General features: G+C 45.8%; 1 protein-coding gene across 1 annotated transcript; it reads left to right on the forward strand.

The window, feature by feature from the left end:
* The first annotated feature begins 23,523 nt into the window (after positions 1-23,523).
* On the forward strand, positions 23,524-25,420 carry LOC102627585 (glucan endo-1,3-beta-glucosidase-like). Its single transcript, XM_006486424.4, has 3 exons — positions 23,524-23,988; positions 24,079-24,937; positions 25,395-25,420. The coding sequence occupies exons 1-3, from the start codon at positions 23,524-23,526 to the stop codon at positions 25,418-25,420; spliced, it is 1,350 nt and encodes a 449-aa protein (XP_006486487.1).
* The last annotated feature ends 1,738 nt before the right edge of the window (positions 25,421-27,158 follow it).

A 27,158-nucleotide genomic window follows, 5' to 3' on the forward strand; every position in this document is an offset into this window, starting at 1 on the left:
GCGGTAAGACTTTACAAGGGGCCTCCATGTGCAAACAATAAGCCACGGGCACAGCTATGCCCAAAAATAAGTGCCCGAAGGTCGGGGCGCCAAAAGTCCCTAGCGGAAAAAGTCCAAAAAAACGGGTGGGCTATAGCCTTGGTTGGGGGGGGCTGGCGAAGTTCATCTGCCGGACTCGGAATGGCGAAGTTCATCTTCCTCCTCTCTTATGATGTGCTTATTCCTGGACTTGGAAGATGTCCTTTTCGGGGGTTCCTCAAGTTCTTTTTGGAGTCTTCATCCGCCACTGTTGGGGAACTGTCGGTTGTAGAATTAACACCCTCTTCTTTAGGCTGGAGTGATTCGTTGTCAGCATCTGAATCGGCCTATACTTGCGGTTCTGTCATAGCTTCTTCCTCAGGTATGTCTGCATTAGTAGCATCTTCACTGACTTCTGCATCTGTGGTAGAGGTACTAAACTCAAACTGTTGCAGCAATGAATCAGGGAATTTCGATGGGTACTTTTCATGTATACAGCAAATTGGTGGAGGTGGCCTTCCAAGTGCTGCAAATAGCCCAAAAATCGATTATTTTCCCACTACTGGGCTTCAGCACAATGAGTGATACTGGTGCCCAGTTCTTGGATTCTCCTCTCTAAACCAACAACTCTTCTCGCCCCTGCTACAACAGCTGGTTCTGGTGGGGTTGCAGCAGCTTCACCAACAATTTGCTCAATAGTGTGTGCGGTGAGAGCACCATCACTTGGAATGGGGCAAGGTCTTGCGAGGGGCCTCGCGGCACCCATGGGGAGGCGCGTACAGAACCCCGTCCAAAAATAATGTTCGTTGGTCGGGGGGCCAAAGGCCCCAGGGGCGCCAATACGGGTGTGCTATAGCCTTGGTGGGGGGCGTGGGGGCATGGTATCCGCGGGACTCAAAATGAGGCAAGAATTTGAGATGGGCCTCGCGGCCCCGGGGGCAGGCGCATGCAGAGGCACGTCCAAAAGTAGTGCCTGCGGGTCGAGGGGCCAAAGGCCCTAGGGGGGCCGATACTGGTCTACTACAGCCTTGGTGGGGGTGGGCGTGGCATCCCGGGGCTCGGAATGGGGTAAGGATTTGGGACGGGCCTCGCGGCCCCCAAGTGGAGCCCCACGCAGAAGACCACACAAAAATAGTGTCGGCAGGTAGGGGGCCAAAACACCCCAGGTCCCTGAGATGGGCTATAGCCTTGATGGGGGGCGGTGGGGTGTGGCCTCTGCAGGACTCGGAATGGAGCAAGCCTTTGCGAGGGGCCTTGCGGTGCCCTGGGGGAGGCGCATACTAAGGCCCGCCCAAAAATAGTGCCCACAGGTCTGGGAGCCAAAATGCCTCAGTGGCCCCAAGACGGGTGGAAAATATCCTTGGTGGGGGGCAGCGGGGGGTGGCCTTCGCAGGACTCGGAATAGGGCGACGCTTTGCGAGGGGCCTCAATGTGTCCACGGGGAGTCGCTGGTACATCCACGCCCGAACATAGCGCCACAAGGTCAGGGTGCCAAAAAGCCCTAAGGGGCCCCGAGACGAGTGGGCTATAGCCTTGGTGGGGGGCGCGAGCGAAGTTCGTCCGCCAGATTCGGAATGGGGCGAGGTTTTGCGAGGGGCCTTAGTGTGGCTGTGGGGAGTCGCGGGCACAGCCGCACCCAAAAATAGTGCCCCAAGGTCGGGGTGCCAAAAAGGCCCCAGCGGAAAGAGGGCCCTAGACGGTTGGGCTATAGCCTTGGTGGGGGGTGCAGGCGAAGTTCGTCCGCCGGACTCGGAATGGGGTGAGGCTTTGCGAGGGGCCTCGGTGTGCCTGTGGGGAGTCACTCATATAGCCGCGCCCAAAAATAGTGCCCCAAGATCGGGGTGCAAAAAACGCCACAGGGGCCCCAAGACGGGTGGGCTATAGCCTTGGTGGGGGGCACGGGCGAAGTTCGTCCGCCGAACTCAGAATGGGGTGAGGTTTTGCGAGGGGCCTCGGTGTGGCCGCGGGGAGTCACGGGCACAGCCGCACCCAAAAATAGTACCCCAAGGTCGGGGTGCCAAAAAGGCCCCAGCGGAAAAAGGCCCCTAGACGGTTGGGCTATAGCCTTGGTGGGGGGCGCGGGCGAAGTTCGTCCGCCGGACTCGAAATGGGACGAGACTTTGCGAGGGGCCTCGGTGTGCCTGTGGGGAATCGTTCGCATAGCTGCGTCCAAAAATAGTGCCCCAAGTTCGGAGTGCAAAAAATGCCCAGGGGCCCCGAGACGGGAGGGATATAGCCTTGGTGGGGGCGATAGGGGGTGGCCTCTGCGGGACTTGTAATGGGGCAAGGATGTGCGAGGGGCCTCGTGGCACCCGGGGGAAGGCGCGTACTGAGGCCCGCCCAAAAATAGTGCCCACAGGTCTGGGGGCCAAAACGCCCCAAGGGCCCCAAGACGAGTGGAAAATATCCTTGGTGGGGGCGGCGGGGGGGTGGCCTCCGCAGGACTCAAAATGGGGCAAGGCTTTGCGAGGGGCCTCTCGGCGCCCGCGGGGACGCGCGTGCAGAGGCCCCCCAAAAAATAGTGCCTACAGGTCGGGGGGCCAAAACACCACAGGGGCCCCGAGACAGGTGGGTTATAGCCTTGGCGAGGGGCGCGGGGAGTGGCCTCCGCGGGACTCAGAATGGGACGTGACTTTACGAGGGCCTTCGAGGCTCCCAGGGGGAGACGCGTACAGAGACCTGCCCAAAAATAGTGCCTGCAAGTCAGAGGACCTACGGCCCCAGGGGCGCCAATACGGGTGTGTTATAGCCTTGGTGGGGGGTGCGGGTGGTGGCATCCGCGGAACTCAGAATGGGGAAAACATTTGCAAGGAGCCTCGCAGCCCCTAGGGAGAGGTGTACGCTGAGGTACGCCCAAAAATAGTGCCCACATTTCAGGGGGCCAAAACGCCCCAGGGGCCCCTAGACGGGTGGGCTATAGCCTTGGTGGGGGCGGCGGGAGGTAGCCTCCACGAGACTCGGAATGGGGCAATTCTTTGTGCCCGTTGGGAGGCGTGTTCAGAGGCCCGCCCAAAAATAGTGCCCGCAGGTCAGAGGGCCAAAATGCCCCAAAGGCCCCGAGACGAATGGGCTATATTCTTGGTTGGGGCGGCAGGGGGTGGCCTCCGCGGGACTCGGAATTTTGCAAGGGATTACAAGGGGCCTCACGGGTCCCGTCGGGTGGGGCGTGCAGAGGCCCGCCCAAATATAGTACCGCAGGCAGGGGCGCCAAAAGTCACCCAGGGCCCTGAGATGAGTGCGCTATAGCATTGATGGGGGGCGCGGCGACATGGCATTGGAAGGACTTGGAATGGAGTGTTACTTTACGAGAGTCCTCGGGGTGCCTGGGGGGAAGCGCGTGCAGAGGCCTACCCAAAAATAGTGCTCGCAGGTCGGGTGGCCAAAGACCCCAGCGGCGCCGATACGAGTGTGCTATAGCCTTGATAAGGGTGCGGGGGCGTGGCATCCACGGGACTCAGAATGGGGCAGGAATTTCAGAGGGGCTCCGCGACCACCGAGAGTAGGCGCATACAATCGCACGCACAAAAATAGTTCCCACAGGTCGGGGGCCAAAACACCCCAGGGGCCCCGAGACGGGTGCGATATAGCCCTTGTGGGGGGCGGGGTGGCCTCCGTGGGACTCAGAATGGGGCAAGGGTTTGCGAGGGGCCTCATAGCACCCATTGGGAGGCACGTGCAGAGCCCCGCTCAAAAATAGTGCCAGCAGGTCGGGGCTCCAAAAGTCACCCGGGGCCCCGAGACGGGTGTGCTATAGCCTTGGTGGGGGGCGCGGGGGTGTGGCATCGGCAGGACTCAAAATGGGACGAGACATTGCAAGGGTCCTTGGGGTGCCCAAAGGGAAGCGCGTGCAGAGCCATGGACAAAAATAATGCCCGCAGGTCGGGGGGCCAAAACGCCCCAGCGGTCCCAAAACGAGAGGGTTATAACCTTGGTGGGGGGGCGTGGGGTGGCCTCCGTGGGACTCGGAATGGGGTAAGGCTTTGCGAGGGCTCTCATGGGGTCCGTGGGGAGGCATTTCAGAGGCCCACCCAAAAATAGTGCTCGCAGGTCGAGGGGCCAAAACGCCCCAAGGGCCCTGAGACGGGAAAGCTATAGCCTTGGTGGGAGGCGACAGGGGGTGGCCTCCACAGGACTCGGAATATGGCAAGGCTTTGTACGGGGCCTCGCGGTACCCGTGGGGAGGCACGTGCAGAGACATGCCTAAAAATAGTGCCCGCAGGTCAGGGGACTAAAACGCCCTAGGGCCCCTTAGACGAGTAGGCTATAGCCTTGGTGGGGGCAGTGGGGTGGAGCCTCCGCGAGACTCGGAATGGGGCAAGGCTTTATGAGGGACCTCGTGGGGCCCACGGGGACATGCATGCAGAGGCCCGCCCAAAATGGTGCCCGCAGGTTGGGGGGCCAAAACGCCACAGGGGCCCCAAGTCGGGTGGGCTATAGCCTTGGCAGGGGGCGTGGAGAGTGGCCTCTGCAGGATTCGGAATGGGACGTGACTGTACGAGGGTCCTCGGGACGCCCGGGGGGAGAAGCGTTCAGAGACCTGCCCAAAAATATTGCCCACAAGTCAGGGGGCCAAAACGCCCTAGGGGCCCAATGACGGGTGGGCTATAGCCTTGGCTGGGGGCGGCAGTGGGTGGCATCCGCGGGACGTGGAATGGGGCAAGGATTTGTGAGGGGCCTCATGGTGCCCAGTGGGAGGCGCGTGTAGAGGCTCGCCCAAAAATAATGCCCGCAAGTCAGAGGGCCTACGGCCCCAAGGGCGTCGATACGGGTGTGTTATAGCCTTGGTGGGCGGTGCGGGGGGTGGCATCCGCGGGACTCAGAATGGGGAAACAATTTGCGAGGAGCATCACGGCCCCTGGGGAGAGGTGTGCGCTGAGGTACGCCCAAAAATAGAGCCCACAGGTCAGGGGGCCAAAACACCCCAGGGGCCTCGAGACGGGTAAGCTATAGCCTTGGTGGGGGCGGCGGGGGGTAGCCTCCACGGGACTCGGAATGGGGCAAGTCTTTGCGAGGGGCCTTGCGGCACCCTTTGGGAGGCGTGTTCAAAGGCCCGCTCAAGAATAGTGCCCGCAAGTCGGAGGGCCAAAATGCCCCAAGGGCCCCGAGACGGGTGGGCTATAGCCTTGGTGCGGGGCGTGGGTTCGCCTCTGTGGGACTCGGAATGGGGCAAGTGTTTTGCGAGGGGCCTCATAGAGCCTATGGGGAGGCACGTACAGAGCCCTGCTCAAAAATAGTGCAAGCAGGTCGGGGCGCCAAAAGTCACCCGGGGCCCCGAGACGGGTGTGCTATATAGCCTTGGTGGGGGGCGCGGGGGTGTGGCGTCGGCCGGACTCGGAATGGGGTGAGCCATTGCGAGGGTCCTTGGGGCGCCCCGGGGGAAGAGTGTGCAAAGCCACGAATAAAAATAGTGCCCGCCATTCGGGGGGTCGAAACGCCCCAGGGGCCCCAAGACAGGTGTGTTATAGCCTTGGTTGAGGGCGCGGAGGCGTGGCGTTGACAGCACTCAGAATGGGATGAGACTTTGCGAGGGGCATCGTGTCTCCCGTGGGGAGGCGTGTGTAGAGCCCCGCCCAAAAATAGTGCCCGCAGGTCGGGGCGCCCAAAGTCCCCCGGGGCCCCGAGACGGGTGTGCTATAGCCTTGGTGGGGAGCGCAGGGGTGTGGCGTCCGCGGGGCTCATAATGGGGTGTGATTTTGCGAGGGTCCTCGGGGTGCCTGGCAAGAGTGCGTACAGAGCCCCGCCCAAAAATAGTTCTCACAGGCTGGGGCGCCAAAATGCACCCAGGGCCCCGAGACGTGTGTGCTATAGCCTTTCTGAGCGGCGCGGGGGCGTGCTGTCTGCGGGACTCGGAATGGGGGAGAATTTATGAGGGTCCTCGGGGCACCAGGGGGGAGGTGCATGTAGAGCCCTACCCAAAAATAGTACCCACAGGTCGGGTGCCAAAAGGCACCCGGGGCCCCGGGAGGGGTGTGCTATATCCTTGGAAAGGGGCGCGGGGGCGCGGGGGCGTGGCGTCCGCGGTACTCAGAATGGGGTGAGACTGTGAGAGGGTCCTCGGGGCGCCTGCGGGGAGGCGCATACAGAGCCCACCCAAAAATAGTACCCGCAGGTCGGGGGGCCAAAGGCCCCAAGGGCGCCGAAACGGTCGGGTTATAGCCTTGGTGGGGGGTGGTGAGGGGTGGCCTCCGCGGGACTCATAATGGGGCAAGCTTTGCGAGGGGCCTCATGGCACTCGGGGGGAAGCGTGTACAGAGGCCCACCCAAAAATAGTGCCCGCAGGTTGGGGGGCCAAAGTCCCCAAGGGAGCCGATACGGTCGACTATAGCCCTGGTGGGGGGAGGCGGGGGGTTGCGTCTGCGGGACTTGGAATGGGGTGAGACTTGGCTAGGGTCCTTGGGATGCCCTGGGGGAGGCGCTTGTAGAGCCCCGCCCAAAAATAGTGCCCTCAGGTCATGGGTTAAAAGGCTCAAGGGCGCTGATACGGGTGGACTATAGCCTTGGTGACGCGAGCGGGACCGTGGTGTCCGCGGGACTCGGAGTGGGGAGCAACTTTATGAAGCTCCTTGCTGCACCCGGAGGGAGGCGCATACTGAGGCCCGCCCAAAAATAGTGTCCGTAGGTCAGGGGTGCAAAACGCCCGAGGGGCCCTGAGACGGGTGGGATATAGCCTTGGTGGGGGGGCGGGGTGGGGCCTCTGTGGGACTCAGAATTGGCCAAGGCTTTGTGAGACGCCTCTCGGTGCCCAGGGTGAGGCGCATGCAGAGGCCCGCCCAAAAATTGTCCCCACAGGTTTGGGGTCCAAAACACCCCAGGGGCCCCGAGACGGGCGGGCTATAGCCTTGGTCGGGGGCGGCGGGGGGCGGCGGAGGGTGGCCTCCGTGGGACTCGGAATTGGGAAAGGCTTTGCAAGGGGCCTTGGGGCGCCCGTGGGGAGGCACGTACAGAGCCCCAAGACGGGTGGGCTATAGCCTAGGTGGCGGGTGCGAGGGGTGGCCTCCGCGGGACACGGAATGGGGGAAGGCTTTGCGAGGTTCCTCAGCGTGGCCGGGGGAAGGCGCAAAAATAGTGCCCGCAGGTCGAGGCGCCAAAAGGCACTCGGGGTCCTAAGACATGTGTGCTATAGCCTTGCGGGGTGGCCTCCGCGGGACTTAGAATGGGGCAAGGCTTTGCGTGGGGCCTTACGGCACCAGGGGGAATGCGCGTACAGAGCCCCGCCCAAAAATAGTGCATGCAGGTCGGGGCGCGAAGAGGCACATGGGGCCCTAAGACGGGTGTGCTATAGCCTTGGTGGGGGGCTCAGGGGCATGGCATCCGCGGGACTCGTAATGGGGCAAGAGTTATCGAAGGTCCTCGAGGCGCCCGAAGGGAATTAAAGAAAATTAAAATACCTAGAAAATACAAGATGGAGAATGAATTACGGAAAATTAAACACAAAATTGAATTCAGGGATGCCAAATTAGGGGGAAGCCCCCCTTTTGATAGATACACTGAGCAAATCATGACCATTGGATTAAAAACATTTTGGACGCTCAAGATTGAGCCACATCATCAGTGAACAGTATGTCGTTTGACCACGCGGTTTGAATAGTAACACAGTTTGACCATGTTGTTTGAACACTCAGGCGGCTTGAATAGTGACGCGGTTTGGTTGTAAATAATCTCGTTTATATGCATGTACCGTACACATGTTTTTTGGTCCACTGACATGTTGCCACATCACCGATCAACAGTACATAAGAATTTTAGTCCAATAGGATCGTGACACATATGTCAATGCCACATCATCGGTTAATGTCACGTCATTGTTCCGTATATGTGAACAGTGCCATTTTCCCTTTTATGTTCCTCTTAAGGTTTTTTACTGTCCTAAGTTCAAAAGTGATGTCCGTTTTGCTGTCTGATCTCTCGCTCATTGTGAAATGACCATGATGCCCCTAAATTACATAAAATACTTAATTAAAATAAACACACATAATTAAATTACAAGAGACTTAAATACATAAAAGTAAGGGTGTTAGTAAGGCTTGAAATGTAAAATGACGATTTTCTCCTTTATAAATATACACTTTCTAACACTTAACACACTCCCCAACTAGCTTATTGTTAGTCCCTAGCAAATAAAGCGAAAACAAAATTCAAATCCAAATTTAAAAAAAGAACACTCATGTTTATTCAATCAGATTAATGATAGCAGTCAAATAAAAGTATAAGCATTATCTCCAGTCTAAAGAAACATCACACCCACATCAACCTTCCATATGAATCAGCCTAATAGACTTTGTCACAGCTACTTCCAAGAATGACATGTCAAACCCCAAAATCTCACTGGAAGTAGTGACACTCTCACAAGAAAATTAAACCCAATAAAAATTATCACTCCAATGAATGCTAAATTTGAGAGAAAATAATACATAAGTAATATCACACGCTCTCACCAAGATGAAAGAAATATGCCCATAATTTAGAAATAATGCGATCTTAATTCAGACAAAATGTTAACCAACCCAATTTATTATTTTTTTTATGTATCACTACATCTTTTTAGCCCATAAAACTAACTTCTACTTCATACTATAGATCCCTAAAATCAAGAATGACTTTTATTAGGAAATAAAGTAGGCTAGAGTCATGGCTAACAAAAAAAAAGGGTAATAGGAAAACAAAAATGTATGTTTGAAAAATAGCGGACTTTTGGAGATTACAAGGTGCTTTATTTTTTTTTTTAGTATTTTCTTTTCTTTTCTTTACTTTCATTTTTTTTCATTGTATTTATATATATATATATATACATATCTTTTTTTTTTCATAGCACTATTATTATGAATATATAATCATCCCTATTTTCAAATATAATTAGGTGGTGGAAAACATAAAACATAAAGTGATACTCCACATCGGAGTGGAAAAAGATGATAGGTTATCAAAGAAAAAGGTTTTTTTTTAATATATAGGCTCAAATGGATTAACTATGGGTACTTTATAATAGGATTGGCTAAAAAGGCTCAAATGGATCAAAGATGGTCTTTCCATCATCTTTTAGGGCTCTAAATAATCTTCCATGTCTACAAGTTAAGATTGACTTTTAGATGTAACAACACATATTTTTTATTATTATTTTATTTTAAAATTTTTTTAAGGGTTAACTCAAAAGAAATCTAGAGATCGTGTATAAAATAATAAACTGCTAAGTTGTATGAAGAATGGGGATAAAAAGGGTCATTCTCCAAGAAAAATGATAGGCACAAAAACTCACTTGGTATTCATTATGACATGTGCATTCCTTCAAGCAACTCATATTTGTCTCCGACATCAACATGTAGAGTAGCAAACATGGCGTAACATCACTTAAAACTAAAGATAATACAAATACTAAAATTTGAAAGCCATCATGTCATCCAATGTTAAAAAAATCATACAATTTTTTTTGGTTCAAACAACATTCTACCCCCCAACCTATTCTAAACATGAAAAGAAAATATGCATGCAAAGAGGTGAAAATGATGCAAAAAAATTAATTAGAAAAGTTACACTTAAAATGATAGAAAAATAAAATGTATTTTTTTTTAACTAAGATGTATTTCTAGAGTCACTACACAGCCATCTTCGACTCAAAAATTTGAAAGTGTATATTTATAAAGGAGAAATTAAAAAGAAGAAGAATAATAATTGTCAAAACTTAATAAAGAAAAAGAAAATTTCTAGAAATTTTTTTTTATTTTGTTTTTGTTTTTTTCAAACGAAGAAGATGCGTTTCTAGAGTCACTACACTCCATATTCAGCCATCTTCAACACAAAAAGTTGGCCACGGTTAGTCTCTACAACAAAAAATCAGTAAAAACTTAACCAAGATTCCACAATCGTCAACTATTCCCCCCTCCAACCAGAACGAAACATTGTCCTCAATGTTTTAAAGGAAAGAAGTAGAGTTTAGAGGACATCACCTGGGTGGTGCAACACAGAAGAAAATATTTACAAGCATAGAGTTAAATCTAATTTATACATCTTACTGCGGCTACTGTTACCATCATTATTTGGGTACTCCAATACCAAGGTCCTAGGATCTGGCTCTAGTCAATAAGCTTGTAACAGATCAAGTAGCTCATTAGCAGTATTAGCACAAATAAAAAACTTTTTCATTGTAGAAGGAATGAAATAGTTTTTTATTGCATGGTTAAGAAATGCGATAAAGCCATCATAAAAGTTATTGATATTAAACAAACCAATGGGTTTCTTGTGAATGTTCATATGGGCCCAAGATGCTAATGTGATAAGTGCATCTAGAGTTGCAAGATCTCCTGGTAAGAAAATAAAAACATCAGCATGATTAAGCATTTCAGTTATTCTTTCTTGTGTACCTGAGACGACTAACTCTTCTCCAGTCGGTGAGTCAGACAAACTGCCCAAAGGTTTTAAAGCTCTTGAAATGATGCCTGACACTTGGCTTCCTCTGACAAAAGCAGCTTCTGAGATCAATTTTGATAACCCTCAGTTACCTCCTCCATACACCAAGTGTAATTTTTTCTCTGCTATACTTCAACCAAGATCTATGGCTGCCTCAACGAACTCTTTATGTTTGTCATAGTTAAATCTAGAAAGCACACAAATGTTCTTGAATTGTTTATTGGGAGTAGCTACCATTGGGATACTTCTCAAAAATAATTTGTGAGTGCTTAACAAAATAAATCATATTTAAAAATCTTGGTGACAGTGGGTCACAACTGTGTATGAGGTAACATGTCTATGTCAATTAACGTGTAAAGCACATGGCTCGAGAGTCAAAAAGCAAATAGTAAAAAGAAAAAAATGATAAAATAAAATTATTAAAGACAATAATGCAAATGATAAAATAACAGTGAAGTAAAAGGATATTTACAGGTAGTTGCGACTATGGCTCACATCTTCCCATGGTTTTACGTCCAAAAACAGCTTGAACACTCTCTATAGGTCGATGATAGGCTTCCCATCCAATTTTCTTATTAACTGGCAAACAGGGTCGTTTATAGTCAAATTCCCAAGACTGTATCGTGCATACTCTTTCTGGAATAATGGCCATAACTGGAGAATCGCTCCTTGTCATATCCATTGGGATGCGTTTCACGAGACAAAAGGATATCATCCAATGACTCCTTATTCAAGCCATCCCTAATGAATTGAATCTTATCTTCCTTGTTATCAGACACCATTTCTAAAGAATGTGGCTTTTTATCGCATCACATTCTAGTACACTTATGACAAGCAATAGAAATTCTTCGAGCTCTTCGTTTTCTTGCATAATTTTCATTACCACAACCAGGCATGTATGCAATAAATTTTGGAGGCAACTCACCTGCCAATCGTACTTTGGCCTCGATAAACCAACGGATGTCAGCATGTATGTTATTCTTCATAAGCAATCGCATGCGCTCGGACCGAGCTTTATGGATTGTAAGGAGGACGTTCTGAGGAAGTGAAGGGAATCGATTGCGAAGCTTTGTTAAAATCTCATTTCTATCCATACCTTCACTTCATAATATCAGTTATTATGGAAAACTAAGGTAACCGACTTGATTGTCACAGAGTACTGTTATCCGCCACTTCACCGGGTAATAAACTAATGCACACAAACAAAGTAACAAACTAAAATGCACAAAGAAAATTACAATCGTCCTCTTATTGAATTTACCTCAAGCTCCAATTGAATGTCGAAGATACCTCCCTTAATGTCTCTGAGTTGGCTTTCTAAATCCTCAATATGGGATACTAACTCTAGTGGTCCTAGAGCCCAAATATGATGTGTTTTACAAAATCGAATCTGCCTTTTGAGATGAGATTTTACACGTTGAAGTCATCTAAGAATGTCCACGAGAAGATGTTTAGCTGAGGCACTCATGATTAACAATGATAAGAGAAAACTTAATGGTTAAACAAACACACTTTTGTAAAAAAATAATTTCAATTAGCAAAAGAATAGTAAAAAGAAAGAAAAAATCAAATTACCGAAAAGAAAGAAAAATCTAAATTCAAATCTGGTAGGTCACTCAAATTTATTTCGGTGTCCTCTCCATGTGGTTGGTACTCTAGATATGGCTTTAATCTTTGACCATTAACTTTAAAAGTGACATCGTTCTTTGGGTCCTTAATTTTAATTGTCCCATGTGGAAAAACAGTGTGAACAATAAGGGGGGCTAGACCATCGAAGGCATAACTTACCTGGGAATAAGTCCAAGCGAGAATTGAATAAAAGCACTTTCTGACCTGGAGTGAAAGATTTTCTCATAATTTGCTTGTCATGAAATATTTTCATTCGCTGCTTGTAAATTTTAGTATTTTCGTATGCATCATTGCGAATTCCTTCAAGTTCGGCCAGCTGTAATCTTCTTTCTGAGCTAGCTTGCTGCATGTCAAAGTTGAATTTCTTGATGGCCCAATGTGCACGATGCTCGAGTTCCACAGGTAGGTGGCAAGCTTTTCCATACAGTAGCCTATAGGGTGACATCCCAATCGGGGTCTTGAAAGCCGTTCTATATGTCCATAATGCATCATCAAATTTTAATGACCAATCTTTTATGTCTAACCTCACCGTCTTTTCTAATATGTGCTTTATTTCTCGATTGGAGATCTCAACTTGGCCACTGGTTTGCGGATGACATGGGGTCGCCACTTTATGAGTGATGGAGTACTTTGTCAAAAGTACTTTGAATGATTTGTTACAAAAGTAGGTACCACCATCACTGATTATTGCTCGTGGGAATCCAAAGCGTGAAACAATGTTGCTTTTCAAAAATCTTATCATCATCTTGTGATCATTGGTTCTACATGGAATTGCTTCTACAAATTTTGATACGTAGTCAACAACAACCAATATGTATTGATGGCCAAAAGAAGGGAGAAAGAGACCCATGAAGTCGATACCCCACACATCAAAAATCTCAACCACTAAAATTGGATTTAATGGCATCATGTTCCTTCGTGTAATGCTCCACATTTGTTGACACCTATCACATGAAGAGCAAAAGGTGTAAGCATCTCAAAATATAGTTGGCCAATAGAAACCACATTGTAAAACTTTAGTCGTTGTTTCTTAGCGCTGAAATGACCTCCACAAGCTTGTTCATGGCAGAATGAAAGGACATTTTGAAATTCATTTTCTGGGAAACATCGTCTAACAATTTGATATGCACAATACTTGAACAGATAAGGGTCATCCAAAAGAAATTCTTTATTTCTGCAAAAAAAAATTGGCTTTGTCTTGCTTGGTCCAATGCTCTGGAAGTTGACCTGTAACAAGGTAATTAACGATATCAGCATACCACGGTAATACTTCCACACTCATTAATTGTTCATCTAGAAATGACTCATTCAATGTTAATGGTTTTGTAATTGTGTCAAAATGGAGACGAGAGAGATGGTCAGCCACAATATTTTATGTATATTTCTTATCTTTAAATTCCAAGTTGAATTCCTGCAAAAGTAACACCCAATGAATTAGTCTAACTTTTGCATCTTTCTTTATGAGAAGATATTTAAGAGCAGCATGATATGTGAATACAATAATTTTACAACCAATGAGATAAGATCGAAATTTCTCTAATGCAAACACTACTGCTAGCATTTCTTTTTTAGTAGTTGAATAGTTCAACTATGCATCATTCAATGTCATACTAGCATAATAAATAATATGAGGAATTCGATCAACTCTTTGTCATAATACTGCTCCTACTGCATAATCAAATGCATCACACATGAGCTCAAATGGTAAACTCTAGTTTGGGGGCTGAATGATGGGTGATGATGGGTGATGATTGCTTTAGTTTTTCAAATGCCACAAGACATTAATCATCAAAGACAAAAGGTACATCCTTAGCAAACAGATTGCATAAGAGTTTAGAAACTTTGCTACAATCTTTAATGAAAAATCTATAAAAACCAGCATGCCCAAGGAAATATCTTACTTCTCTGATTGTTTTAGGTGGAGGAATATTAGAAATGAGATCCAACTTCACTTTGTCAACCTCAATACCTTTGCTCGAAATGATGTGACCCATAACAATACCTTATTTTACCATAAAATGGCACTTCTCCTAATTTAAGTCCAGGTTTTGTTTATACATCTCTGCAAAACTAGTGTTAGATGATATAAACATTGATTAGATGAGTCACTAAAAATAGAAAAGTCATCCATAAAGACTTCAAGGAATCGTTCAACCATATCAGAAAAAATGCTTAACATATATCGTTGAAATGTAGTAGATGCATTACATAATCCAAATGGAATCCTCCTTTGCGAGGGGCCTCAGCGTGCCCGCGGGAGGTCGCGAGCATAGCCCCGCCCAAAAATTAGCGCCCGAAGGTAGGGGTTCCAAAACCCCCCAGCGGAAAAAGGCCAAAAAAATGGGTGGGCTATAGCCTTGGTGGGGGCGGTGGGAGAAGTTCATCCGCCGGACTCGGAATGGGGCTAGGCTTTGCAGGGGGCCTCGGTGTGCTCGCGGGGAGTCGTGGGCACAGCCGCGCCCAAAAATAAGCGCCCGAAGGCCGGCGACCCACAACCCCTTAACGGAAAAAGGCCAAAAAAATGAGTGGGCTATAGCCTTGGTGGGGGGCGCGGGCGAAGTTTGTCCGCCGAACTCGGAATGGGGCAGTATTGCGAGGGGCCTCGATGTGCCCGCGGGAGGTCGCAGTCACAGCCGCGCCCAAAAATAAGCACCCGAAGGTCGGGGTGCTAAAACCCCCCAGCAGAAAAAGGCCAAAAAAAGGGTGGGCTATAGCTTTGGTGGGGGGCGCGGGCGAAAATGCATATTTATAAAGGATGGTGTTAGTTGTTCAACTCTTGACTTCCATTTATTCGTGTCCATTGATGGTGCTGAGTTAAGTAGGGCGTTGACCTCATCTATTGATCTGTCAAAATCAAAATCAAAATCAAAGTGAGTTAAACATGTTTGTAAAGGATCATCACTAAGGTTTGAAAGAAAAGTATTATCAACTATTTCTTCTATTAAATCCACATCAACAATTCCATCATCTGTATTATAAGGTTATTTGGCAATATTGAAGATGTTTAGCTCCATAGTCATGTTGTCAAAGGACAATTGCATATTTCTAGTCCTGCATTGAATGTGAGCATCGTCAGTTACCGAGAAAGGTCGGCCTAAGATAATGGGGATGTGTTTTCTTGAATCCTGGATTGGTTGAGTTTCAATTACAATGAAATCAATAGGAAAATAAAACTTGTCTACCTGGATAAGCACGTTCTCCACAATACCACGAGGTATTTTCATGGATCGATCTGCAAGCTATAACACCACTGAAGTTGGGTGTAATTCTCCCAGTCCAAGTTTCACAAATACTGAATAAGGTAATAGATTTATACTAGCTTCTAAGTCCAACAAAGCATTCTCAATTGTGTGGTTCCCTATACTACATGAGATAGTGGGGGAGCCTTGATCTTTGCATTTTAGAGAAATTTTGTATTGGAGTATAGAACTAACGTTTTCTGTTAAAAATGTCTTCTTTTGAATGTGAATGTTTTGTCTTTTTAGTATAAAGGTCTTTAAAAAACTTGGCATAAGATGACAGTTGTTTTATAATATGAAGTAAAAGGATGTTAACACTTACCTGTTTAAAGATTTCAAAAATCTCACCTGTGGATTTTCCATTCTTTCCTTTAGCTGACCTCTGAGGAAATAGAGCTTTAGGAACGTATTCTCGTGAGTTGGTTTCTTATTTCTCCTCTGATGATGATTTCTTAGCATTTAAGATACAATTTGATTTGTTTTTATCACTGGGATCCCCACCTTGTTGTCGACTTCTTTCCTTTTTCGCAAGATCATGACGGCTTTGACCTTTCCATGTTGCTGTGGTGAACTGGTACTTACTTCATGCACTCCTTTAGGATTAGGTACTGGTTGACTTAGAAATTTATCTTTCTCAACAGTCATTGCCAAGGTTTGAACTGAAGAAGCAAGTTGTCCCACCATCTTCTCGAAGTTTGAAACTGATTGGGCTTGTGAGTTGAAGCCTACTCTCATCTCATTTCGTAGTTCATCAATGGTGCGGTGAATCGACTCGCCAACATTAACCTCATTCACTCCCTTAATTGACCGTTGTTGGGAATTATCTGCTTGTGGCTGGAACAATTCCCAAATCTCTTATGCACTTTTTGACATTAGCTCTCCTCCACTTGTTGCCATTAACCATTCTTGCACATGTGGCAATAATCCCTCCAAGAAGTATTGGCATTGGTGTGATTTCTCGTACCCATAATGTGGACACTACAAAAGTAGCCCATTGAATTGCTCTCATGCTTTGAAAAACTGCTCGTCTTCTCTCTGGGTAAACTCTGAGATTTCCCTGCAAATAACATTGGTTTTACGGACTGGGAAATATTTATTCAAAAATTTTGTTACCATTTGTTCCCATGATGTAATGCTATTAGCAGGCAATGTATTGAGCCATGAACGAGCTCTATCCTTTAAAGAAAATGGGAATAATCTAAGTTTAACATCATCATCTGAAAAATTCTCATATTTAAAAAGTTGACAAACAGCATGAAAATCATTCAAATGATTATACGTGTCCTCATTTTCTAGGCCATAGAATGTAGGGAGACAATTTAGCACACTGCGTTTTAACTCAAAACTCCTAACAACTACATTTGGGTATCTTATGCAAGATGTGCTCAAATTAGTTAAAGGACTAAAGTAGACCTTAAATGGCCTCTCTGGTGGTGCTTGTTGTTGTTGTTGCAAATCCATTTCAATTTTATTTTTAATTGCAACGTGTTTCTGTGTGCGAAGTATTTTTTCAAGTTCAAGGTCTATATGCTCAAGATTAGGTAATAGTGACCTTCGACCATGCATGCAAAGAACACAAAAATAAATTGGAACAAAACAAATAAAAATAAAGAAGAAGGAGAAATTACGATACTAACCTTATCACGTTGTTATAACCTTACTATGAAAATACACTAAAAAAAATATGTGAAACAAATTAACTAAAAAAAATTAATGAGATAAACGAAAAATTACAAAGAAAAATAACTTGAAAATTAAATTACAGAATTTTAAAGAAGAGAAAAAGAAAAGAAATTCTTACCTCAAAATGTAGATTCACTTTTTTTCTCTTTTTTTTAATAAGAAAAAAAATTACAAGAAAATAATTAAAAGAAATTATTTACAAAAATTAATTCTATTAATTAAAATAACTTACCTCCCCGGCAACGGAGCCAAAAACTTGTTGTGCAAATTTTATTGAACTCGCAAGTGCACGAATCTATTGTAAAATATATCAATAGTGATGAGTGTCGATCCCACGAGGAGGTGGATTTTAATTATTTGTAGAATTAATTTTCTATGAGGGTGGTTGGATTTGTGGTGAAAATTATTTGGAATATTCTAAAATTTAAATTAGAATAACTGGAATAAATTGAAGCGAAATCTATTGAAATGACGTACTTGGGTATCTGGATCTGCATCAACATGCACCATGGGCTAAATATTCCTTATTATTGCTAATTAAATCATGAGAGGGATTTCCACTCCTCATGAACCACACTCTAATCAATATGGTGTTAAGGGCTTGTCTTGCCAAATAATAATAACCTTGTACTAGGGAGCCGGTTAAACCAGGGCGGTATCTAGACAAGATTATTACTATTTGTCGACGAAAGGTCAAAATATCCACAATAATTAGAGTGGAAGAGAAAATAAATTTACCAAATAAAGCCCATGCACATGTTGAGACTTCACCTTCAACCCAAGCTTGAAAGAAAATTAGCTACTCATAATTGAACTAGGGGTTAAATGGGAATTTATTAAAATACATAGAAAATATAACATGGAGAATGAATTACCAAAAATTAAACTCAAAAATGAATTCAGGGATGCCAAATTAGGGGGGAAGCCCCCCTTTTTATAGATACACTGAGTAAATCATGACCATCGAATTAAAAACATTTTGAACGCTCAGGATTGCGCCATGTCATCAGTCAACAGTACGCAGTTTGATCTCGTTGTTTGAATAGTAACACAGTTTGACCACACGGTTTGAATAGTCATGCGGCTTAAATAGTGACGCGGTTTGGTTGAAAATAATCTTATGTATATGCATGTACCGTACACACGATTTTTGGTCCACTGACATGCTGCCACGTCACCGATTAACAATACATAAGAATTTTAGTCTAATAGGATCATGACACCTCATTTGTCAATGCCACATCATTTGTCAATGCAACGTCATCGTTTCGTATATGTGAACAGTGCCATTTTTTTCATTTTATACTCCTCCTAAGGTTTTCGACTATCCTGAGTTCAAAAGTGATGTTCATTTTGCTGTCTGATCTCTCGTTCATTGTAAAATGACAACAATGCCCCTAAAATACATAAAATACTTAATTAAAATAAAACACACATAATTAAATTACAAGAGACTTAAATACATAAAAGTAAGGGTGTTACTAAGACTTGAAATGTAAAATAACAATTTTCTCCTTTATAAATATATACTTTCTAACACTCAACGCCCGTCTAAAAATAGTGCCCACAGGTCGGGGCGCCAAAAGGCCCTCGGGGCCCCGAGACGGGTGTGCTATAGCCTTGGTGGGGTGCGTGGGGGCGTGGTGTCTGCGGGACTCGGAATGGGGCGAGGCTTTGCGAGGGACCTCGGAGCGCCCGGGAGCACGCCCAAAAATAGTGGCCGCAGGTTGAGGCGCCAAATGGCCCCCAGGGCACCGAAACGGGTGTGCTATAACCTTGGTAAGGGGCGCGGGGACGTGGCGTCCGCGGGACTCGGAATGGGGCGAGGCTTTGTGAGGGGCCTCCTTGCGCTCCAGGGAAGGCGCGTGCAGTGCCCTGCCTAAAAGTTGTGCCAACAAGTCGGGGGGCCAAAGGCCCCAGGGGAGCCGAGACAGGTGGGCTATAGCCTTGGCGAGGGGCGCGGGGGCGTGGTGTCTGCAAGACTCAGAATAGGGCGAGGCTTTGCGAGGGGCCTCGTTGCGCCGTGGGGGAGGCGCGTACAGAGCCCCGCCCAAAAATAGTGCCCGCAGGTAGGGGGCCAAAGGCCCCAGGGGCGCCGAGACAGGTATGCTATAGCCTTGGCGGGGGGCGCAGAGCCGTGGCGTCCGCGGGACTCGGAATGGGGCGAGACTTTGCGAGGGGCCTCATGGCACCTGAGGGGCAGCGTGTACAAATCCCCGGCCAAAAATAGTGCCCGCAGGTCAGGGCACCTAAAGCCCCCCGGGTCCCTGAGACGAGTATGTTATAGGCTTAGTGGGGGATGGGGAAGGGGCGTCCGCGGGACTGGGAATGAGGTGTGGCTTTGCAAGGAGCCTCGGGGCGCCCGGGGGAGGAACGTTCAGAGCCCACCCAAAAATAGTGCCCTCAGGTCGGGGCGCCAAAAGGCACCCGAGGCCCCGAGACGGTTGTGTTATAGCCTTGTTGGGCGGCGCGGGGGCGTGGCATCCACGGCACTCAGAATGGGGCGAGGTTTCCGAGGATCCTCGGGGAGCCCTGGGGCAGGCACGTGCAGAGTCCCGCCCAAAAATAGTGCCCGCAGGTCAGGGGGCACAGTCCCCAGGGCCGCCGAGACGGGTGTGCTATAACCTTAGTGGGGGGCGCGGGGGCGTGGCGTCAGCTGGACTCCGAATGGGCCGAAGCTTTGCGAGGGGCCTCATGGCACCCGAGAGGAGGCGCGTACAGATCCCCACCCAAAGATAGTACCCGCAGGTCGGGGTGCCAAAAGCCCCCGGGGCCCCGAGACGGGTGTTCTATAGCCTTGGTGGGGAGCAAGGGGGCGTGGCGTCTGCGAGACTCGGACTCGGGCAAGGCTCTGCGAGGGGCCTCGTTTTTCCCGGGGGGAGACGCGTGCAGAGTCCCGCCCAAAAATAGTGACCACATGTTGGGGGGCCAAGGGCCCTAGTGGCGTAGAGATGGGTATGCTATAGCCTTAGTGGGGGGCGCGGGAGTATGGCATCCGTGGGACTCGGAATGGGGCGAGGCTTTGCGAGGGGCCTCGGGGCGTCGAGGGGTGGAACGTACAAAGCCCAGCCCAAAAATAGTGCCCGTAGGTCAGGGTGCCAAAGGCCCCAGGGGCGCCGAGATGGATGTGCTATAGCATTGGTGGGGCCAGGGGATGTGGACTCCTCGAGACTCGTAATAGGGGAAGGCTTTGTGACCTGCGGGCGCCGAGACGGGTGTCCTATAGCCTTGGTGGGGGCGTGGGGATGTGGCCTCTGCAGGACTCGGAATAGGGTAAGGCTTTGCGATGTGCCTCTAGGCACTAGGGGGGAGGTCGTATAGAGGCCCGCCCAAAAATAGTGCCCACAGGTCAGGGGGTCAAAGGCCCAGAGGCTCCAAAACAAGTGTGCTATACGCTTTGTGGGGGGCAGGGGGTGTGGCGTCCACGGGACTCAGAATGGGGCAAGGCTTTTAGGGGGGCCTCGGGGCGCCTGGCAGGAGGTCAGTGCTAAGGCCCCCCCAAAAATTAGTGCTCGCATGTCAAGGGGCCATAGGACCTAAGGGCGCCGAGACGGGTGTGCTATAGCCTTGGTGGGGGGAGGGGGGTGTGGCCTCCGCGGGACTCGGAATGGAGCAAGGCTTTGCAGTGGACCTCGAGGCGCTCAGGGGGACGCTCCTGCAAAGGCTCGACCAAAAATAGTGTCCCAAGTCAGTGGGTCAAAGGACACGAGGGCGCCGAGACGGGTGTGCTATATCCTTGGTGGGGGCGGGAGGGTGTGGCCTCCGCAGGACTCGAAATGGGACAAAGCTTTGCGAGGGGCCTTGGGGCGCCTAGGGGGAGGTGCCTGCTAAGGCCCCCCCAAAAATAGTGCCCGTAGGTCAAGGGGCCAAAGGCCCCAAGGGCGCCGAGATAGGAGTGCTTTATCCTTGGTGGGGGGGAGTGGGGTTGTGGCCTCCGCGGGATTCAGAATGGGACAACGCTTTGAGAGGGACCTCGAGGCCCCCAGGGGGAGGTGCGTGCTGAGACCCCTCCAAAAATAGTGCCCGTAGGTCAAGGGGCCAAAGGCCCTAGGTGCTTTGAGACAGATGTTCTATAGCCTTGGTGGGAGGCGGGGGTGTGGCCTCCACGGGACTCGGAATGGGACAAGGCTTTTCGAGGGTCCTCGGGGCACTCGGGGGGAGGTGCGTGCTAAGGCCCCCCAAAAATAATGCCCGCAGGTCAGGGGACCAAAGGCCCCGAGGGCGCCGAGACGAGAGTGCTATAGCCTTGGTGGGGGGCGTGGGGTTGTGACCTCCGCGGGACTCGGAATGGGTCAAGGCCTTTTTAGGGGCCTTGGGGCACTCGGGGGGAGGTGCGTGCAAAGCCCACCCAAAAATAGTGCCCGCAAGTTAGGGGGCCAAAGGCCCCGAGAGCGCCAAGACGGGTGTGCTATAGCCTTTGTGGGGCGCGGGGGGTGTGGGCTCCGTGGGACTCAGAATGAGGCAAATCTTTCCGAGGATCCTCAGGCCGCCCGGGGGGAAGTGTGTGCAGAGGCCCGCCAACAAATAGTGCCTGCAGGTCAAGGTGTCAAAGGCCCCGCGGGCCCCGAGACAGGTGTGTTATAGCCTTAGTTGGGGGCGGGGGGATGTGGCCTCCGCAGGATTCGGAATGGGGCAAGGCTTTATATTTACACATTTCTGTATTTAAAACTCAATTACTAAGTCAATATGAACTAAAAATTAAATTAAACATTTTATTAAATCCAAAAACACTTTATATTAATAACATCCACATAACAATGTATAGAACAAGTTTTATAGATAGATAAAGTTTTTGATTATCGATATATAAGTTAAATCATATTAGTAATAAACTACTAACAATGTAACGAACTATAAATCTAACTAGTATCCAACAGTTATCCAGCCAAAAGGATAAAAAGTTCAGAAAACAAATTCCAACAACCAATAGTACATATTTTAAGAAGCCATTGAATCTTTCGGGTGGCAGAACTTCTCCCATATTCTTAATAAATTTCCAATAGATAAACTCTCATTCTCAGTAAATTCCCGAAAAAAAACTCCCAAGTTGAATAGTTTCTTTCAACTTGCATGTATAATACCAACTGAATATACCCAACACTCACAACAATATCTTACAAGATTCATTTTTTCATTTATCCAACCATTTAATTGTCATTCACAAACTCAAGATGCAAATCTTTCTTCGTTATTGTAAAATACAATTGACTATTTGCTCCAAAAAATAGAAATGAATTAGAACAGTATGCAGACTTCTGTAATTCTTTCTTCCACAATATTCATTACCAATAGCAACATATTTCAAGTCAAAAAGATCAGGATGTCTCATTGCAGCTCGTACAGAAACCATGTAGAATTTGGATCACGGTTGCAAACTCAGTACCATCAAGAGCTTCCCGCAACAAATATAAATTTATTTGAAAAAAAAGAAGCCCTTCTATGAATGTGTACCTCTAAACTAACAATAAGTACCACCTTTAACAGCGAGATATGAAAGTAGGTTTATTCTGGACAAGAATGAAATAATTATACCCCATGAAAAATGGATTTTTAGAATCGAGTTCCTATATCACATTAAAATTCAGAATTGATTTGTTAAACACTCTCAAAACAATTTTTTTTCCTTGAAAATTAGCTTAAAGGAGATAGTTTTTCTTGTTTTCTCGTTTTCAAATTAGAAGATGGTTTTTTAACCAATGGGCATGCAAACATTATGATAGAAATTTAATATTGACCCTTTTTTACCAAATTTAAAAGTAATATTTTATTTTTAAAAATATTCAAAACGCGGCATGATGTGATTTTTGAAATAAACTTTATCAGCATGGCATATTCCTATAATAAAACGAAAACTCAAGGAAATTAGTGGAAGACAATGGTACGCTGCCCATATGGGTATTTAACAATGATCAAGATAGTTGAAGAAGTTGACTATAAAATAACCGAGTGCATGAAAGTAGGGGCACAGCTCCATCATAATTATATGATAAAATGATTTTTATCATAAAGTCACTATCATCTATTGTCAGTTTTCTTGTAGTGCGAATAGCTTTTAAGAAGAGAGTGGAGCATGTTCTTAAGAGTAATGTAGCCTCAATTTAGGATTCCTCGTTTGCTCTGACGAAGGATCCTTAATGCCGATCCAGTGATCCTTATTTCCACCCACAAGAGATCCTTACTTTTCATCTCATTATGCTCACCCCTCGCGATAGTGTTTTGACAACATTCCCTACCAACATTCAATACATTATTGTTCCAATGCAAATTGGAGCCAAAAACCTATTGTTCCAGTACCAAAAAAACACTAAGTTGAATGAAATTTCCATGGATATGACTAATTCCAAAAGTCATTTGTATCGTACTGTCGGATGACCGAGAAATCAATTAAAACCACAAAACACGGGTAGACATGGCTTCTTCATTAGGTAAAAAATTCTAACCACTAATTTAATTTACTAAATTTAAAGTTCCTGTTCTATTTATACTCCACGTTTCTAATAGCAAAAAAATCAGAACCAAAAATATTTATCAAGGAGGTCGAAATTAGGGAAAAATGCGGAGCACGCGAAGCAGCAGCGGACTCGTGGTCCTCCAAGCCAGCCTTCTCATCCTACGGTTAGCTGCCACAACATCTGCCATTGGCGTTAACTATGGCACCATTGCTAATAATCTTCCGAAACCAGCTGAAGTGGCCAACTTTCTGAAGACAAAAACAACAATTGATGCGATTAAACTCTTTGATGCCAACCCTGAGATTCTTCGTGCCTTTGCTAACACAAACATTTCTGTGACTGTTAGCGTTGGCAATGGTGACATTCCTGCACTTGTTCAGCTCCCAGCCGCTAAAAACTGGGTAGCTGCTAACATTGTTCCATTTTACCCAAGTACCAAGATTATTCGTGTTGTTGTTGGTAATGAAATCATGCAAAGCGCTAACAAGGACTGGATTTATAATCTTGTACCTGCCATGAAGTCAATCAACAAGGCTTTGATAGAAGCTGGTATTAAAGATATTAAGGTACGTAACCTAATAATTATTAATTAGTCTAGTATTTGTAAATTTGACATGCCTGCATCTACTTTATATATGCGTACGTAATGCATGCAGATCTCAACCCCAAATACTCTAGGGTTCCTTGGTGTGTCGGAGCCACCAAGTGCAGGCAAGTTCAGGGAAGGGTACGACAAAGACATAATTGCACCCATGCTTGAATTCTTACGTGAAACCAAGTCAGCATTCATGATCAACCCATACCCTTACTTCAACTACGCCGATTCAATCTCAGACTACATTCTCTTCAAACCCAACAAAGGAGTATATGATCCCAACACAAGGATTACATACTCCAACATGTTTGATGCTCAAATGGACGCTGTATATTCAGCCATGAGAGCTCTCGGTTACTCTGATGTGCCCATTGTGGTGGCTGAGACAGGTTGGCCCTCTGCCGGTGACCCACGGGAGTCCTCTGCTACTGTGGACAATGCCGCTTCCTTCAATTGGAACTTAATTCAGAAGGTTAACTCTGGGAAAGGAACACCTTTGATGCCAAACAAGCAATTTGAGACTTACATTTTCGCATTGTTCAATGAGAATAAAAAACCCGGGGCGACCTCTGAGAGGAATTTTGGGTTGTTCAAACCGGACTTTACCCCGGTTTATGATGCTGGAGTCATGCTCAATGGGGCCGGGGCCAAGACGCAGCCACAGCCACAGCCAACAGACAAGAAATTCTGCGTGCCAAGACCCAACACAAACCCTCAGTCCCTGCAAGGAAATTTAGACTGGGTATGCAGCCAAGGTATTGACTGTGCGCCTATTCAACCTGGAGGTTCTTGCTTTGAGCCCAACACTCTCTGGTCTCATGCACAGTACGCCATGAATGCTTACTATGCGCTCAAGGGCCGCCGTGACGATAACGACTGCGATTTCAAGCAAACTGCTTTGCTCACTACCAACAATCCAAGTAAGTTAACTTCAAAATATTTTTAATTATTTTTTCATTTGACGGGGGATAGTGAAAGGAAATATAAATTATGTTGTTAACACGTGGGAAATGGAATCCAACAGTTCTTGATATGGTGAATGAGGATATATATGTATTATTGTAATCAAGTTGTTCTAAACATGAGGATATATATATATATATAAACACCATATCTCATTGGGAAAATTTTTAATAATTTACCAACTGATTAAAATAATAATCCACTTCCCTAAAAAAAATTGACTAAATTTCTAAAATCGGCCTAAATCATCATCTTTCTTCTTTTTTATTCTCAAACGCATACATGATCATTCTTAATTTATATGTATTGTACGTTTTCATTATCAAATAATTAATGTTACTGCTATAATTATTTATTATATTATTTATTTAAATTCTTCCTAATTTGCTTTGCTTATGTTCTTAATTTTTTCAGGCTATGGCAGCTGTGTTTACGCCTAAGGTGATCAGCTTTCATATGGAACAAACTGCTTGATACATTCCTCACTTCTGTAATAATACAAAGTGTACCTGCTGATTATTATTAAATGTAAGATAAATGTTGGTGTGGCCGTGGGATTGAAAATGTTTATGTTCACTCTTTTACTTCTTCATTTATAATCTCGCCTACTAAATTAAACTCTCACTTTTCGGATTGATGTTTACAAAAATAAAAATAAAAAAGTTATTTATGGTTTTGTTTAAGCTCATTTATCATTATAACAAAATCGATTTAGAAATTTGGATATTAGTACGGATTGATTTAAATGTTACATTTTTAAGGCAATCCATTCAAAGGGTTTACTTACAATATGCGAAAATTGATCAAAATTCCCTCATTGTTTGTCGATATGTGCATATAAATTAATGTGAATAAAGTGCTTCTATGTTTTGTGATTAATTTTAGAGTGCTGCTGCTATTTATACACAGTAAAGCACAAACTTTGCACATGACACTCAAATGGCACCGTCTACTTTAATGGAAAAAGACCCTTCGATTGCCAAATAACACAAAAGTTCGAACTGTCCGTTTTCCATCTAGCCTTGCAACCTACTTTTCTGCTCGGTTGCGGCTTTAATAAATTACTAGATTTGCTTCTTGACTCGCCGCTTCGCCTACAAACAAATGTAACATATATTGAAATCCCATCTTTTCATCAGCACTCTAAAACGGCGCATCCAGTTCTTGTTCCCATTCTAAATATTCTCAAATTCTTCAATATTTCCCTCTAATCTGTTCTGCTTAGCTTGCTTATGCTGTTCAACTTCGATGCGTTCTCCAAATTCATCGTTTCTGTATTTGAATAAAAATTATAATAAAAGCTAATAATTTCATCAATCTGACACCTATTAAATTATAGTATCATACAACTATTAACATTACTCAAAGTATTCCTAATGCTAAGCGCAAATATGGAAACATACAACTATTTGTCAGCTACTCCAAATAAATCTCTTCGGCTCCCAATTTCTGAATTTTAAATTCCAAAAAATAACATTCATCTCCCAAAATAGGCCGTGAGGTAACGGGAGTCTCCTCCAAGGCGTTGGTTGCCGGGACCTAATCAATGATCTGTATAAGTTGATTTTTAATTTGGCAATTGAAGTGCATTTTTTCATTATTTAAAACGTAAGTGGTGACTTTTTCATTTGGCAATTGAAATGTTTTTTTCAATTATTTGAACGGTATCGTTTGCGTGTCATGTGTAAAGGTTTGTGCTTTATTGTGTATAAATAGCATTTTCTTAATTTTAATATTTTTCTGCCATGCTTGTAATTTGTAGCAACATATTGAAATTTAATTACCTATATATTTCTTTCTATTAACCAACAATCATGCTTTCTCAAAAGTTATCAATACAGAATCTTTTCTATTTTCTTATGTTTAAAATATATCAAAACTTACCTTGTTGTCAAACAAATAATTAACTTTTACTAGTTTTGTCCTTCAATATAATTTTTTATAAGTAGGGTATGGTTTTTAAAATTTGATTTATATGGCATGATTTATTCTTCTTTCCCAATTCTTTTTTTTTTTTTTCTTACGGCACGGCTGCTTCACAGATTTTTTGAACAAAACATCCATCTGTGTTTGAGTTCAGATTGGAATTTTTATTTAATTGAAGAGTAAGCCTATTTTTTTCTGGTTCTAAGACCGGGAGGTCTAGCGGTCAACCCACTTCTTTCAAATTGTTTCTCA

The sequence above is a fragment of the Citrus sinensis genome, chromosome 4 (genome assembly GCF_022201045.2).
Source record: "Citrus sinensis cultivar Valencia sweet orange chromosome 4, DVS_A1.0, whole genome shotgun sequence".
Lineage (NCBI taxonomy): Eukaryota > Viridiplantae > Streptophyta > Magnoliopsida > Sapindales > Rutaceae > Citrus > Citrus sinensis.